Source organism: Cryptomeria japonica, chromosome 5, assembly GCF_030272615.1.
Source record: "Cryptomeria japonica chromosome 5, Sugi_1.0, whole genome shotgun sequence".
Classification (NCBI taxonomy): domain Eukaryota; kingdom Viridiplantae; phylum Streptophyta; class Pinopsida; order Cupressales; family Cupressaceae; genus Cryptomeria; species Cryptomeria japonica.
The window spans coordinates 885,189,455-885,203,985 of record NC_081409.1 but is presented as its reverse complement, the minus strand read 5'-3'; the positions used below and the strand labels follow the sequence as shown (position 1 = coordinate 885,203,985).

The 14,531-nt window shown below is 35.6% G+C and overlaps 1 protein-coding gene across 5 annotated transcripts in view; it reads left to right on the top strand.

Moving 5' to 3' along the window:
* The window catches only part of LOC131028011 (uncharacterized), a 202,597-nt gene extending 188,501 nt beyond the window's left edge, over nt 1-14,096 (top strand). For 4 of the 5 annotated variants that reach the window (XM_057958126.2, XM_057958124.2, XM_057958127.2 and 1 more), the window contains 3 exons: nt 12,877-13,019; nt 13,230-13,348; nt 13,498-14,096. In XM_057958126.2, the coding sequence (XP_057814109.1) occupies nt 12,877-12,957 (81 nt within the window). In that variant the 3' untranslated portion in view covers nt 12,958-13,019; nt 13,230-13,348; nt 13,498-14,096. The remainder of the gene's footprint in view (nt 1-12,876; nt 13,020-13,229; nt 13,349-13,497) is intronic. The other variant, XM_057958125.2, reaches the window with a different exon arrangement.
* Nucleotides 14,097-14,531: the final 435 nt, after the last annotated feature.

Genomic DNA, 14,531 nt, shown 5'->3' with positions numbered 1-14,531 from the left:
TTGCTTGGTGAGTGAGTATCATTCTTGAAGGTCCAAGCTAGGTCAAGTTGGTGAGTGATAAAGTCTGGAATGTCATCCTGATCTTCAAATGCCCTGAAATTTGGCTAAGTCTGGAATGTCCTGATCCTGAAATTTGACTAAGTCTGGAAAACTGAAGAATCCTCCAAAAACTAGATTTTGCAATATAACTCCTGGAGGCCCGAAACCACTCTCAAACATCCTGACAGTATATATGGAATATAACTTAAAGTATAAGTTCCTTATATCTTTCTTCTTTCTTATACTTAAATGTTATATTCGATAAAATAATACTGACGGAGAGACCAAAATGTCAAATTTCGCCCTTCCAAAAAAACTTTTTAAAATGTTTTTTTTTGGTCATTTTATTAACCCAGCCAGTAGCCGAGTCTGGGGCTCAGAACTCGCCGAGTCTGGCGATTTTGAGCCAAAATCGCCAACTCGGCAAGTCTGGCGAGTTTACTCTCCAGACTCGGCCGAGTCTGAGTCCGAGCCCCTGGGACTCGTTTGGCCTGACTCGGACTCGGACTCGCCGAGTTTGGGCGATTTCGGGCGAGTCTCGTTTCTCTGGTTCTTTCCAACATTAATCTGATTTGTACGTGGTTAGTTTTCAATATTATTATAAAACAATCTGTTTGTTTTATTAGGATTAATTGAATTCAAAACATATGAACTTACTCTTGTTTGTTTGCCCTGTTGGCATTCTATACAAATAATTTCTTTTGGCTTTATGATCTTAGGCATGTGCCATATTGAATTCGTAGAACTAGTTTTGACAAGATTATCAAAATTCACATGACCTAATCATCTATGCCAAAGCCAATTTTTATTATATTGACCCAACAAACACTATTTGCCTTTAACCTCTCTGAGATCACAAACATTACTTTCTGTCCTTTTCCCTTCAGCCACTAATTTCCTAATTTAATCTTTCTAACTTCACACCTTTGAGCATTAAAAATTACAAAGTACTCATTATCACACATTTGATTGACACTTAACAAATTATACTTCAATCCCTCAACATACCAAACATTATGTGTTTTTAGAGTACCATTAATGCTCAAGGAACCTTTACGATGAATTTGAAGTGATGATCTATCACCAAATCTTACTGCACCACCATTCGTACTAGTAAAGGTAGTAAACTTGCTTAAGGTGTATGAGTCTCTAGAGTTAATGATGGTTAATCCAAAGTGGAGTAGAAGGCTGATTGAAACATCACTAAAAGAAGACCTATTAAACAAAAGGTCCTCAATGGTGATTAGTGGTCCAGTTTGGTGTAAAAAATTACCGATTTTATTGTTATTGATATTCTCATTTTTTGTTTGATTTGAGTCTTATTCTTCTTTGAAAGTTTTGTTTGCAGATATGTTTGCTCCATCTCATCTATTGTAGATGTCAATATATATGCTAATATGGACTCTCCTAGTCTTGGATGGATTTATGAGACATTTGACAACATGCTTGGGTAGATGAAGTAAGAAATTTGTTTTATTCTATGTTACCCGGGGACGTGTCCCCGGTGTTTTTTTTAGGCGTCCCCACCCCGGGGATATCCCGAGGATAGGGGACTCCTAGGAGACGTCCCCATAAATTTTGCATATCGACAGCGAATTTTGACAACGAATTCTATAAGCAATTTGACTTTGACTCTCAATTTAACACAAATTTGGCTTAAGAACTCTGCTAGTTCTTATATATAAAGGTTCTATAATGTATATGTGCATGCTTTATCCATGTTTTCATATGAATATTTTAAATTTCCCTATATATTTTGATTTTCCCTATTTTTATATAGCCGTCCGCTTTGCCATCCCCTAGCCGTCCCCAAAATTGGCAAAAGAAATCACCGTCCTGGAAATGCGTATCCGCATCCCCTGCCGTCCTCGTCTCGGAAACTTGGGGTAACATAGGTTTTATTGATATGAATTTGGGATTATATGAGTAGCATATTAAGCCTATTGTGATGTGGCAGTGGAACACTATGAATGCTCTGTTTCATATGGCAGCCTTTCACTCTAAATCTCAAATGGTGTGCTCCAAAGGTTGGGAGGTTGTCTCCTTGTGATGTCGAAGAGATGAAAGAAGGGTTAAGGCCCGTTGATTGATGTATCCATGTGAGGAGCTTACTATAGTTCACTCACAATGGCTTGCCTTTACTAATCTTTGTGGTCCAACATTAAGCAAACTAAAGATAGATAAATAGAGCTTTCTTAGCTCAAACTGACACTATTGGATGGTGGACATGGTAGGATGAGGATACACTAGAGTTGAGAATGCTTCCTATTTGCCTCCTTCCACAGGTTGCTAGTTCCTCTATTGTAGAGAGGAATGGGTTTGCATACAACTGCAATCACTCTATCAAGATGAACATACTTACCTCTAGATGAGTTGAGAAGTTGGTGATCATGTATAGTGCCTTGTGACTTAAATATTGTTAGACTTTAGAGTATCGATAGAATCCCCAAAATGCCACCCAAATTGATGAGTAGGCACAAGAGGGATTGATCGGAGTTCCATTGGATGAGGCAGCCCCTTATGGTGGCAATGACTTAGAGTTAGGCTCCAATTTTGATGCATTGTTAGAAAGTGCTGATTAGAGGTAGCTGCATAATTTATTTGTTTTTGTCATTTTCTAGTTGAAACTTGTAGCTTTTGTTAATGCATGGTAGCTTATGCAAGATAAGATCTTCCTAACCTTCCTTGTTCTAGTATTTATCTACATGCTTCATGTCTGATTTATATTGCATATGATTATCGGATTGTACAAACATTGCTTATCATTATGCTATCGGGCTAACAACCCGATAGCATATTAATGTCAATTGTTAATTGGCATTAATATGCTATCGGGGTATTAACCCGATAGCATATTAAATGCTATAAGTTATCGGGTTAAATTCGCCGATACATACTTGCTATCGGGTGCATAACCATTGGCACCGATTCACATCTGTTATCGGGCTTAATTATATCGGGCATATTGGTTATCGGGTTTAATGAATACATCGCTTCATTTGGCATTAACATTGGTTAACAAATGCACCGGTTGGATTATATACATCGTGCACCTTGAATCATCGGTGTTTATATGAACCGATTCATTATATTGATCAGTCATTATATTATGATATTACAATATGCTATCGAGGATTTTGAACCGATAATCAACATTGTGTTAATGGTATAATTGTAAAGGCACCGATCAATAGGTGCATTGATCGGTCATGCCTAAAAGGCATGACCGGTCAATACACCAATTGACCGGTTGCCAAAATGATATATATGCCAATTGAATTCATTTGGAGAAGACATAGAAAATATTAAATGATCTCTCTCCTTCAGACCTGCAGATAAAAATCAGAATTATTAGACATTGACATAATTCCTCATATCCATATATAGCATACATAGTTCATAACTTGTTCTTTAATTGAAATTGAAATAACTTTACATGGTATCAGAGCCAAGGTAATCGAACCTAAGGCTATTCAATTTTGATAAAATTCAAGGACTAAGTTACAAACTACATCACATTTCCATAATGGCCAACGCTATCAGATTCGAAGATAGACTCGGAGGTAGCGAAGATTTTTCAGCTTGGAAGTTTAGAATCAAAATGATTTTAAGAGAAAACAAAGTTGATTCATATGTCCAAACTGAAAGTGCACAACCAGAAGATGAAACCGAGAAATCCACATGGATCGAGGGAAATGATAAGGCTATTAAAATAATAGTGGATGGGGTAAGAAATAATATAATGCCCATCATTAGAAAGTAGGAGACGGCTTATAAAATGTTCAAGGCACTTGAAAAGACATTTGAGATATCAAATGCAAGTCGTACTCTAGCACTAAAACGAGAAATAAATCATATCACCATGAACAAAGGGGAGACAATCAACGCCTACTTCATGCGGATATCAGTTCTAAAAGATGAACTTGCAACTCTGGACTACGAGATCCGAGGCAAAGAACTAACACTCATTGCTTTAGATGGGTTGCCTAGTGGATGGAGCACATTCGTCCAAGGCATCAGTGCAAGGTCCAAATATCCTAAGTTTGAAAGACTAAGAGATGACTGTCTACAAGAAGAATCCCGATTGAACAAGGTAGGAATAAAACAGAAGAATATAGATGAAGACTTGCAAGTCCTAAATACAAACATCAATAAAAAGTACAAAAAGAAGCAATTCAGGAAAAGAAAAGCTAAACAAGGCAAGAACACTTCTAAGAAAGACCTATCACATGTTCAATGTTATAGGTGTGACAAATTCGGACACTATGTTGCAAACTGTCCGAAGAAAGGGAAGCAAGCCACATTTGCAAAAGTGAAGAAATCTAGAAAAGAAAATGACTCCGAGAACTATGTCCTCTACTCAGCACTTACAAGCCATACTTCAAACAAATCTAACTCATGGGTGATCGACAGTGGTTCATCCAGACACATCACCGGCTTTAGAGAAATACTAGACTCCATGATAGAGAAAGATGATGAGGAAGTAACCATCGGAGACGATTCTTCACATCCAGTCAAAGGAATTGGAACCTGCACTATCAAACTGAAGACAGGCATGTCACTACGACTTGAAGAAGTACTATATGTTCCAGGCATCAAAAGAAATCTAATCTCCATATCAGCACTAGAAGATCAAGGATACAGAGTGACCTTCATGGAAAACAAGGTGTTGGCTTGGCCAAAGAGATCCTCCATCAAAGACGCTAAGGTCATTGGTCGAAGACAAGGCTATTTGTATGAGCTATGTACAAAGCCCAATCTAGCATTGATCCATGAAGCAACTAATGCAAATGAAGTATGGCACAGGAGATTAGGCCATCTGAATTATAGAGCTTTGTCAACCATGGGAAACCTTGTCACAGGTCTACCTAAGTTGAAGCAATATCTTTCAGAGGCATGCAAAGGGTGTGCCTTAGGTAAAAATACCAAAAATGCATTTCAGAATAGTACTAGGAAAACTAGCAAAGTTTTGGAGTTAATTCATTCTGATGTATGTGGACCTATGTCCGTACCCTCGCTAGGGGGATTTTTGTACTATGTAATTTTTGTTGATGACTACTCTAGGAAGACGTGGATCTACTTTCTGAAATGTAAAGAATCAGAAGAGATCCTAAGTAGGTTCAAAGAGTTTAAAACATTAACAGAAAATCTCTCTGAAAACAAAATTAAAACCTTAAGAACTGACAATGGGCGGGAATACACATCAGGACTATTTAAAGACTTTTGTAGAAATTTTGGGATTAAGAGGGAGTTGACAATACCTTATAATCCACAACAAAATGGAGTAGCTGAAAGGAAAAATAGGACCATAGTAGAAGCTGCCAAAGCCATGATACTAGATCAAAATCTAAACTTGAACCTTTGGGCAGAAGCAACTAACACTGTTGTGTACATACAAAATAGATGTCCTCATTCACACCTTGAAGATAAAACTCCCGAGGAAGTCTTTACCAAGACAAAACCAGATATCAGCCATCTTAGGATATTTGGGTGTCCAGTCTATATTCATGTACCTAAAGAGAAAAGACTAAAACTAGAACCCTCTGGAAAAAGGGGAATACTTGTAGGATACAGTGAAACTTCTAAAGCCTACAGAATCTATGTACAAGGGCAAAGAAATATTGAACTCAGTAGGGATGTAATCTTCGAAGAAGATTTAGCCTTCAAAAGGGCCCAAAATACAATAGAACCTGAAATTCATAATCCTACTCCTAACCTAGAAGAAGAACCTACTCCTGAGCTTCAAAGGGAGTATCTTGAGGAAACTATAAGTGAAACACAAGACCCACCTATAGATAATCGCAAGAAAAGACCACTATGGGCCACCAAAACTATAGCAGAAGCTCAGAAGTTCACTGCTCCTTCAGGAACCTTCAGGGAAAGCAAGAGGCCTAATAAATTCATCAACTATGTTGCACTTATGAATGATCTCTCTAAAGTTGAACCTAACAATGTTTCAAATGCACTCAAACATCAAGTATGGATAGATGCCATGACTGAGGAATATCAGTCCATTATGAAAAATGATGTTTGGGAGATTGTTCCTAGGCCAACCAAGAAGTCTTTAGTGTCTTCTAAATGGTTGTTTAAAATCAAGCATGCTGCAGATGGCGGTATTGAAAAACACAAGGCCAGATTTGTAGCTAGAGGGTTCTCACAGAAGGAAGGAATAGATTACGAAGAAACATTTGCACCTGTTGCCAGGTACACATCAGTAAGAGCTGTCCTAGCCATTGCAGCAGCAAAGGGGTGGAAGGTACATAAGATGGATGTTAAGACAACATTCCTAAATGGTGAGATCGTGGAAGAAGTCTACTTAGAGCAACCTGAAGGGTTTGAAATTCATGATGCAAAGTCTCATGTGTGTAGACTCAAGAAAGCTCTTTATGGGCTCAAACAAGCTCCCAAAGTTTGGTATGAAAGAATTGACACCTATCTCTCAAAGCTGGGTTTCTCTAAGAATGATGCAGATCCTAATCTCTACCTCAAAAGAAATAAAGGTGATATGTTAATATTAATTTTATATGTTGATGACTTATTAATTACAGGAGATGATCACCTAATAGATCAATGCAAGAAAGATCTATCCACAGAATTTGATATGAAAGACTTGGGGCTTCTTCATTACTTCCTAGGATTGGAAGTATGGCAGAATTCTGATAATATTGTACTGAACCAAGGGAAGTAGACCTTGGACATATTGACAAGATTTGGAATGCTAAACTGCAGACCCATGACCTCTCCTATGGAAACCAACTTCCATAAACTTAAAGAAGCAGCAACAGAATCAAGACCTACTGACCCCACTCAATACAGGCAGATGATTGGGTCCCTGATGTATCTAGTAAATACAAGGCCAGATATCTGCTATGCTGTTAATGCCTTAAGTCAGTTCATGTGTGAACCTAAGGAGATACACCTGGTTGCAGTAAAGCATATAATGAGATATCTACAAGGTACCCTAAAGCTTGGTCTTAAATATGAAAAGGTTGACATAGATCTACATGGATTTACAGATTCAGATTGGGCTGGCAGTGTGACTGATAGAAAGAGAACTTCAGGGTGCTGCTTCAGTTTAGGGTCAGCCATGATATCCTGGATCAGCAGAAAACAATCTTCAGTAGCTTAGAGTTCCACAGAGGCTGAATATATTGCAGCTTTAATGGCTGCCCGAGAAGCAGTATGGCTAAGGAAATTGCTCGTGGGATTATTTGGAGAACCTATGAAACCCACAGTCATTCAGTGTGATAATCAAAGCTGTATAAAACTTTCTGTAAATCCAGTATTTCATGACAGGTCCAAACATATTGAGATTCCATATCACTATGTACGAGATATGGTTGACAGGAATGTGATAAAGTTAGAATATGTGTGTACAGGAGATCAGACTGCAGATATTCTGACCAAACCACTTTCCAGAGTGAAGGTTGATCACTTCAAAAAGGGTTTAGGTATGATAGAAAGGTAATCTGCTTTGTAATCTATACTTACATATATTTAAGATGTTTAATGTGTAAACTTCTTTGTCATGTCTGGACTATCTCTTGGCTTCTTGCCACCTGTGTTCATATCTAAGAGGTGACGATCTCTCAGATACTGAACACTTGTATGTAGACATCATAAGGTGATGATCTTATGATAGTCAAACCAGTAATCATGTTGGATCACTGGTAAGTCATGGATGTGCCATGACTGTGTTGTGATACAACATTTGTACAAATGTTATTGCATTATCACAACTTGGATATAATGAGAACTTAAGCACTTCTCATATGGTTATCCTTGTATTGCATGTTAGGCAATACTGATATCACGTGTAGGTGATATCTCAACCATTGATCATGTTGGATCTCTGGTAAGTCATGGATGTGCCATGACTATGTTGTGATAAACATTTATAAATGTTATTGCACTTATCACAACTTGGATATGATGAGAAACTAACCTTTCTCATAGACTTATCCTCAAGTATTGCGTGTTAGGCAATACTGATATCACATGTTAGGTGATATCTTGATGAATCTTACAGATCACATGTTTTGGTGATTTCTCACATGATCAGGTGATGATTCTCTTACTTTTATCACATGTTAAAATAATACTTTATGTCACATGCTCAGGTGATGTTCTTCTATTTTGTATCATATGTCTTGATGGTACTTCTCATGTATAAATGATTTTTGCTGACTGACATTATCTTAGTTATGAAAAGGAAATGTGATGCAGGTTGCCTTATCTATCTTCCAAAGCTAAGAGGGAGTGTTAATGCATGGTAGCTTATGCAAGATAAGATCTTCCTAACCTTCCTTGTTCTGTTATTTATCTACATGCTTCATGTCTGATTTATATTGCATATGATTATCGGATTGTACAAACATTGCTTATCATTATGCTATCGGGCTAACAACCCGATAGCATATTAATGTCATTTGTTAATTGGCATTAATATGCTATCGGGGTATTAACCCGATAGCATATTAAATGCTATAAGTTATCGGGTTAAATTCGCCGATACATACTTGCTATCGGGTGCATAACCATTGGCACCGATTCACATCTGTTATCGGGCTTAATTATATCGGGCATATTGGTTATCGGGTTTAATGAATACATCGCTTCATTTGGCATTAACATTGGTTAACAAATGCACCGGTTGGATTATATACATCGTGCACCTTGAATCATCGGTGTTTATATGAACCGATTCATTACATTGATCAGTCATTATATTATGATATTACAATATGCTATCGAGGATTTTGAACCGATAATCAACATTGTGTTAATGGTATAATTGTAAAGGCACCGATCAATAGGTGCATTGATCGGTCATGCCTAAAAGGCATGACCAGTCAATACACCAATTGACCGGTTGCCAAAATGATATATATGCCAATTGAATTCATTTGGAGAAGACATAGAAAATATTAAATGATCTCTCTCCTTCAGACCTGCAGATAAAAATCAGAATTATTAGACATTGACATAATTCCTCATATCCATATATAGCATACATAGTTCATAACTTGTTCTTTAATTGAAATTGAAATAACTTTACAGCTTTTGGGTATGTTGTATTTTTAATTTTATATAATATATTCATATATTCGTATGCACATTGACAGTGAATATGAAATCAAATTTTGACATTTTTTAGTTTGTTAAACTCACGTGAACTCTCAATTCAACTCTAATGTTGCATATTAAGGATCTATTATGTATATGATGAACACTTTACCAATGTTATCATATGAATATTTGAAACTTCTCTATATTTTAATTTCCCTATTTTTAATATAGCCGTCCCTCACCATCCCTTAAAATTGCCTCAAAAGAGTCTATCCTTGAAACATGTCCCCTGCTTTTTCCATCCCAGAAACTCATTGCAGCATAGGTGGCAGCACAACCTATGTTGGAAACTTGTGCTATAACAGTTATGGGTTTTAACTTTGTGCTTGTAGATACAGAGTGCGTATTTTTATCTTTTTAGCTGCAAGAAGCTGACTTGTAACAGCCTCAATTTTAAAGCATAATTTTGACTGAACAATCAGTTTTCATGAAGCTGTTCATTTGAAAATGTACATTTCTTTATATAGCTCACGTTTTCAGTCAAGGATATAGAATGTCTTAAATACTGGATGGTACATGGAGAAATAGAAGGATATTATCCACTGTTAATAGCTTTTATAGTCTTGTAATGTCCCCTACTTGGTTTTGGCCTGTTCAAATCATTTTTAAACTATTTCATTACGCTTATGCCTTAAACTAGATTGAATAGGAGACAAATCTATCTTTGGGAATCATCCTACTGGCTGGACTTAGACCGTCCCTCTTGGAAACAACTCAATACCCAACTTCTTAAACAGTGACAGTAGTAACAAGAATTATATATAAACATATTCTTCTTTCTGTTTATCATCTTATGAGCCCTTTTTGATTTACAATCTAATATTGTTATTTGTCTGATTATGACACTATGTATATATATGTAAATGTATGTGTATATGTATATGTATATGTATATGCATATAACCTTATTGATATTACATCTGCTATCCTTATTCTGATTCATTATAAATCATTTACACATTTATTAATTACTAGTTATATGAATTATTAGACATTACTGCGGAGCAGCTTCTAATAGATATTATAATAATTATAATTATTATTTAATATCTATTATTATATCTATATCTATATTTATCAACATTATATTGATATCTCTATTTGTATTATTATTAAATTCTGCATATGATCATTATCGGGCTTCATATCTTTAGTACATCACTATGCATGCCACCAAGGAAAGGGAAACTGCCTTAACAACAATTCTAACTTGATCTGTTCGGTTTTCTTTCTCTTTATGAACGAATGTTTTTATAATAGGAATCTGTCAGTCAGATAACATTCTGCTGATCGTTGATATTATAAACTAGACCTCTTTCCATTCCTTTTCCGTGTTTTTGAATGCTAATCCGTACCGATTGGAGTTGGCCCCCCCCTATTTCCTTTGTTCTCCCCCCTCCGTGCCTTGTGCTGGGGGAGGTCAAAGGTATTTGAAATCTCTGACCAGCCACGTCCTTTCTAAGAGGACATGATTGTTTGGATGGTACCCTTGGGTCATGTCCTTTCCAAAACCAACGTATTACTAGGTGTCGATGCCAATGACAACAAATTTAATTGATATATGTTATTGTATTTTGTTAATAATTCTATTAATGATATGTAATGCACCTATTAATAATTGTTTTAATAATAATATTTTTATTAATATGAAATTGATTTACTCTGTTTGGATATTTCAGAATATTATTATTAATGAATGAAATAATAATAATATTTAATAAATAAATAAGTATTTAATAATTTCAATTAATCCTTCATTAATAAATATTATATTAATTAATAATAATTGTTTCATTTAGGTTTTATATATATAACGATCAAGGAGGGGACATGACAAGTCTAGTTTAATTTGAACTTTTTATGTAGGAATTTGAGAAGAGGGATTTTGACCCCAAAAGTAATTGTGCTATGTATCCCATGTATGCCCATTAGCTTTGTATCATAGCTTACAACTAGTTGCATCTCATTTTAGGAAAGATCACATCAGTCACATGTATCTAGAAATGTTTTTGGGTATTTTTAGTGTTGGAGTCAATTATTATTCAGTTTACACCTTAGTATATTCATCTAGCTTAGATGGACATTTGATGTATTTATGCTTTTTCTAAGATGTTGTTTTGATATTATTAGGATTGTCTAGATTTCTCTCTCAAGTCCTAGTTAGTTTTTGGAAACTCTTGCTTTCTTTCTATTCATGGACTGAGTCCATAGCCTTATCTCCTCTGGTACTCTTTATAAAATGCTTCATTGCATTTTATATTAGCATGCTCTCTAGTAGAATAGCCATTTTTCTGTCAATTCGGTTTTTCATTCTTAGATTAACATGGCTAGCTTCTTTGCATTTTGAGTTTTAGATATATCAAATCAAATGCAACAAGTGTTCCTTATGGTTAAACTTCATGGACCATTAATGTCCATCAGGTCAAAATTTGTGGATACTATCAAATTCTGCTTGGTATTTCATAGATTGTGCTATTTATATCATATGGATGGCAAAAATGTAGAAATAAGAGGTGAGATGTTATAAAGAGTTAAGCTAGCCATTTCTCCCAAAAGATGCATCTGTTCAGGAAATTGCTATCATCCAAGTTAAACATCTCACAAGAGGCTGTTAAACCTTGTAAAAAAACCCTGATAGGATATGTTGGACATGTACCAACAATCTCCCCCACAGCATTACCCGAGGGGATTCAAACCTGCTTTGATACCACTTATAGAGAGTTGAGCTGGCCATTTCTTCCAAAAGATGCATCTATTCAGGAAACCGCCACAATCCTAGTTAAAGATCTCACAGGAGGCTGTTAAACCATGTCACAAATCTTGAGGGGATATGCTGGACATGTACCAACAGATGTTTATAACAATTAGAGCCAGAAATATGAGTATGATGAGAATGTGAACATCAATGTAACAGATAACGTACAATGGTCATCCACCACAAGAAATTTGGTTGATAAAACGGAGTGCCTAACAAATGCAAAGCATATTTTAGAGTGTATAAATAGGACATTGCTCAAGGTAATCCTCCTCTTTTTATCTGTTGTCATTTGGCAGTGCATTTTGGTGCAACTTTATTCATCGTGTTTGTGTAATGTGAATAGTTTTTGCCTTAATCCTCTTAGAATGCTGTTTTGAGTTTCAAGTATAGCATTCTGCAAAGCTGAAGAAAACCTGCAGAAACCAAAATATTGTTGCAAAAATTTAATGTTTTTCCTGAAAACTAATCACCTTTTATATTTTTAAATTTTTATTGATGGGGTAAAGATATGAAAAGTATTCTCAAATTTTAATGCAATTTAACTACTATTGAGTACAGAATAGTCATCGGGATTTTCAGGAAGTGCAGAAACATGATTAATGAATTTAACTTCTAATATTTAGCTATTTGCTTCTGGTATGGAGTTTTATTGTTTGCATTTGTCCATGAAAATTACGCGGTAACAATTTATATAAAGTACTAATGGATTATGGTCAATATAATCACTATTTACTTTTTAATTCTGGAGAATGAGAGCTTTGTGGATTTATGCAATAGTGACATGGCCATTGAAATCTGGATTGCAGTTTTATCACTTTTTTCATAGGCCCATGATATAGATATTGTATTTATTTTCCAAACATGCATTTATTCCCTTGTTTATATTTCAAAATGGTTTAAATAAGGAACAATTTGAATCATATGCTCATGACTGAAATTTGGCACCCCAGATCGAGAAGAATTATGTTAATGGGAGGTTGAAGGCCATCACTGCTTACTTTGGTGACATCTCTTTACCTATTATTGTTTAGCGTCTGAAATACAGATATGCATATGCAACACTGCAGATGTTTCTGCTTTTGATTCGAGGCAGGTAGTAATTATTGTTCTTTCAAGTATAATCTTTTTAAAGATCTTTTAGATGCAGAACACTTGTAAATATTGGTATTTGGAATGTCTACTTATCCTCCAAAGCCATTGAAGTCATTGACCATTGCCCATTTTGAATACTTACATGGTTCATTATTTAGGAACATGAGTCTCACAAGGTGAGTTGATTTGCTTGTATATTTTCATTTTTCAGGAGTTCAGTTCAAACTTAAACTATACCATGGATAATCCAGAAGCATGCTTCCTTTTTGGCTGTGCTAGACCATGCTGCTGTCTGGAATTTAACGAGTACGCTATACCATTTGGAATCATGTGGGTAAATTCTGTTAGTTTGGATGGCTATTGTACGCCTTGAAAGTTGATTGTAGTTGTTGTTCTCTTCTCAATGTTGAATCATTATGTCTATAAAAGCTTAGAAGTCTAAGTAGGTGATTAATTTTGACTGCGTTTTTTTTTCTCAGGAAAAACCGAGGTAGACTACTGTATGGACGTCATCGCATAGTAAGCTTATCAGTTTGTGATAACTATATTGCTTTTTCCAAGTTGAATTCTTCTGGCGAAAGTTCATTCAGGCAATAAACAGTATGCTGATGAAGAAAGCTGTACTGTCTTCGAATATGATTTGTCATTATAATTTAATGCCTGAATGCCTGAAAATTCCAACCGTCTAGTACTACAATGCATTTTTTATTGGTTTTGGGCAAGTTTAGGTTCTTATATTTTGCTGTAATATCTATGCCCAGAAATATTTGTACATATATAATTGCTTTTGTATAATTTTAACCATGGGAACCTGAACAATTTCTGTGAGCATTTGAAGAATTTTATGCTATATTGTATTTAGAAGTCTTCAAATTCTGACTGTAACTTCATTGTAAAGCTTCCCTGTAAAGCCAAAGTAACCAGACATATTATGCAAAGTGGATATTTTTTGCTGAAGTGAACTATGGATGATTTACCTCTGAATTGAGAAGGCAGCTCAAGTTCAGTATTCATGTAAATTCAATCAGATCTAATCTGTTGAATTATTTAGCTTTTTTATTTAAGCTTCATGGTCCTACACAGTTTGCTATTCTATTAATCATTCAATGCACTGAGCCAAACATATAGGTAGCTGCAAATTTCTGCATGTGATCTCTAGTATGAGCTTGTAAAGTTCTCATGCTATGAGTTCATGGTCTCATGCATATGATGTACCTTGTGCACATGAAATTGTAAAGTTCGTAATTTTTACATGCCCAAGTTTTTCCAGCAAATCTTACTATGTTTCGATCAAATCTTACTATGTCAATTTGCTCCTTGTTGTAGTGGGCAGTTTTGCCGTCGTTAATAAATAATATGTTGTTAATTAATAATGTCGGCTGTGCAATGCCATTTGTTCCCGAATGGGTAGTTCTTGGTAGTTGCTGGCGGTGGCAGTCTTAACCAACTGCTAGACACTATTTATATATTCATTGTGTCTTGGGAACCAAGGATGATGTTTATATGCACATTA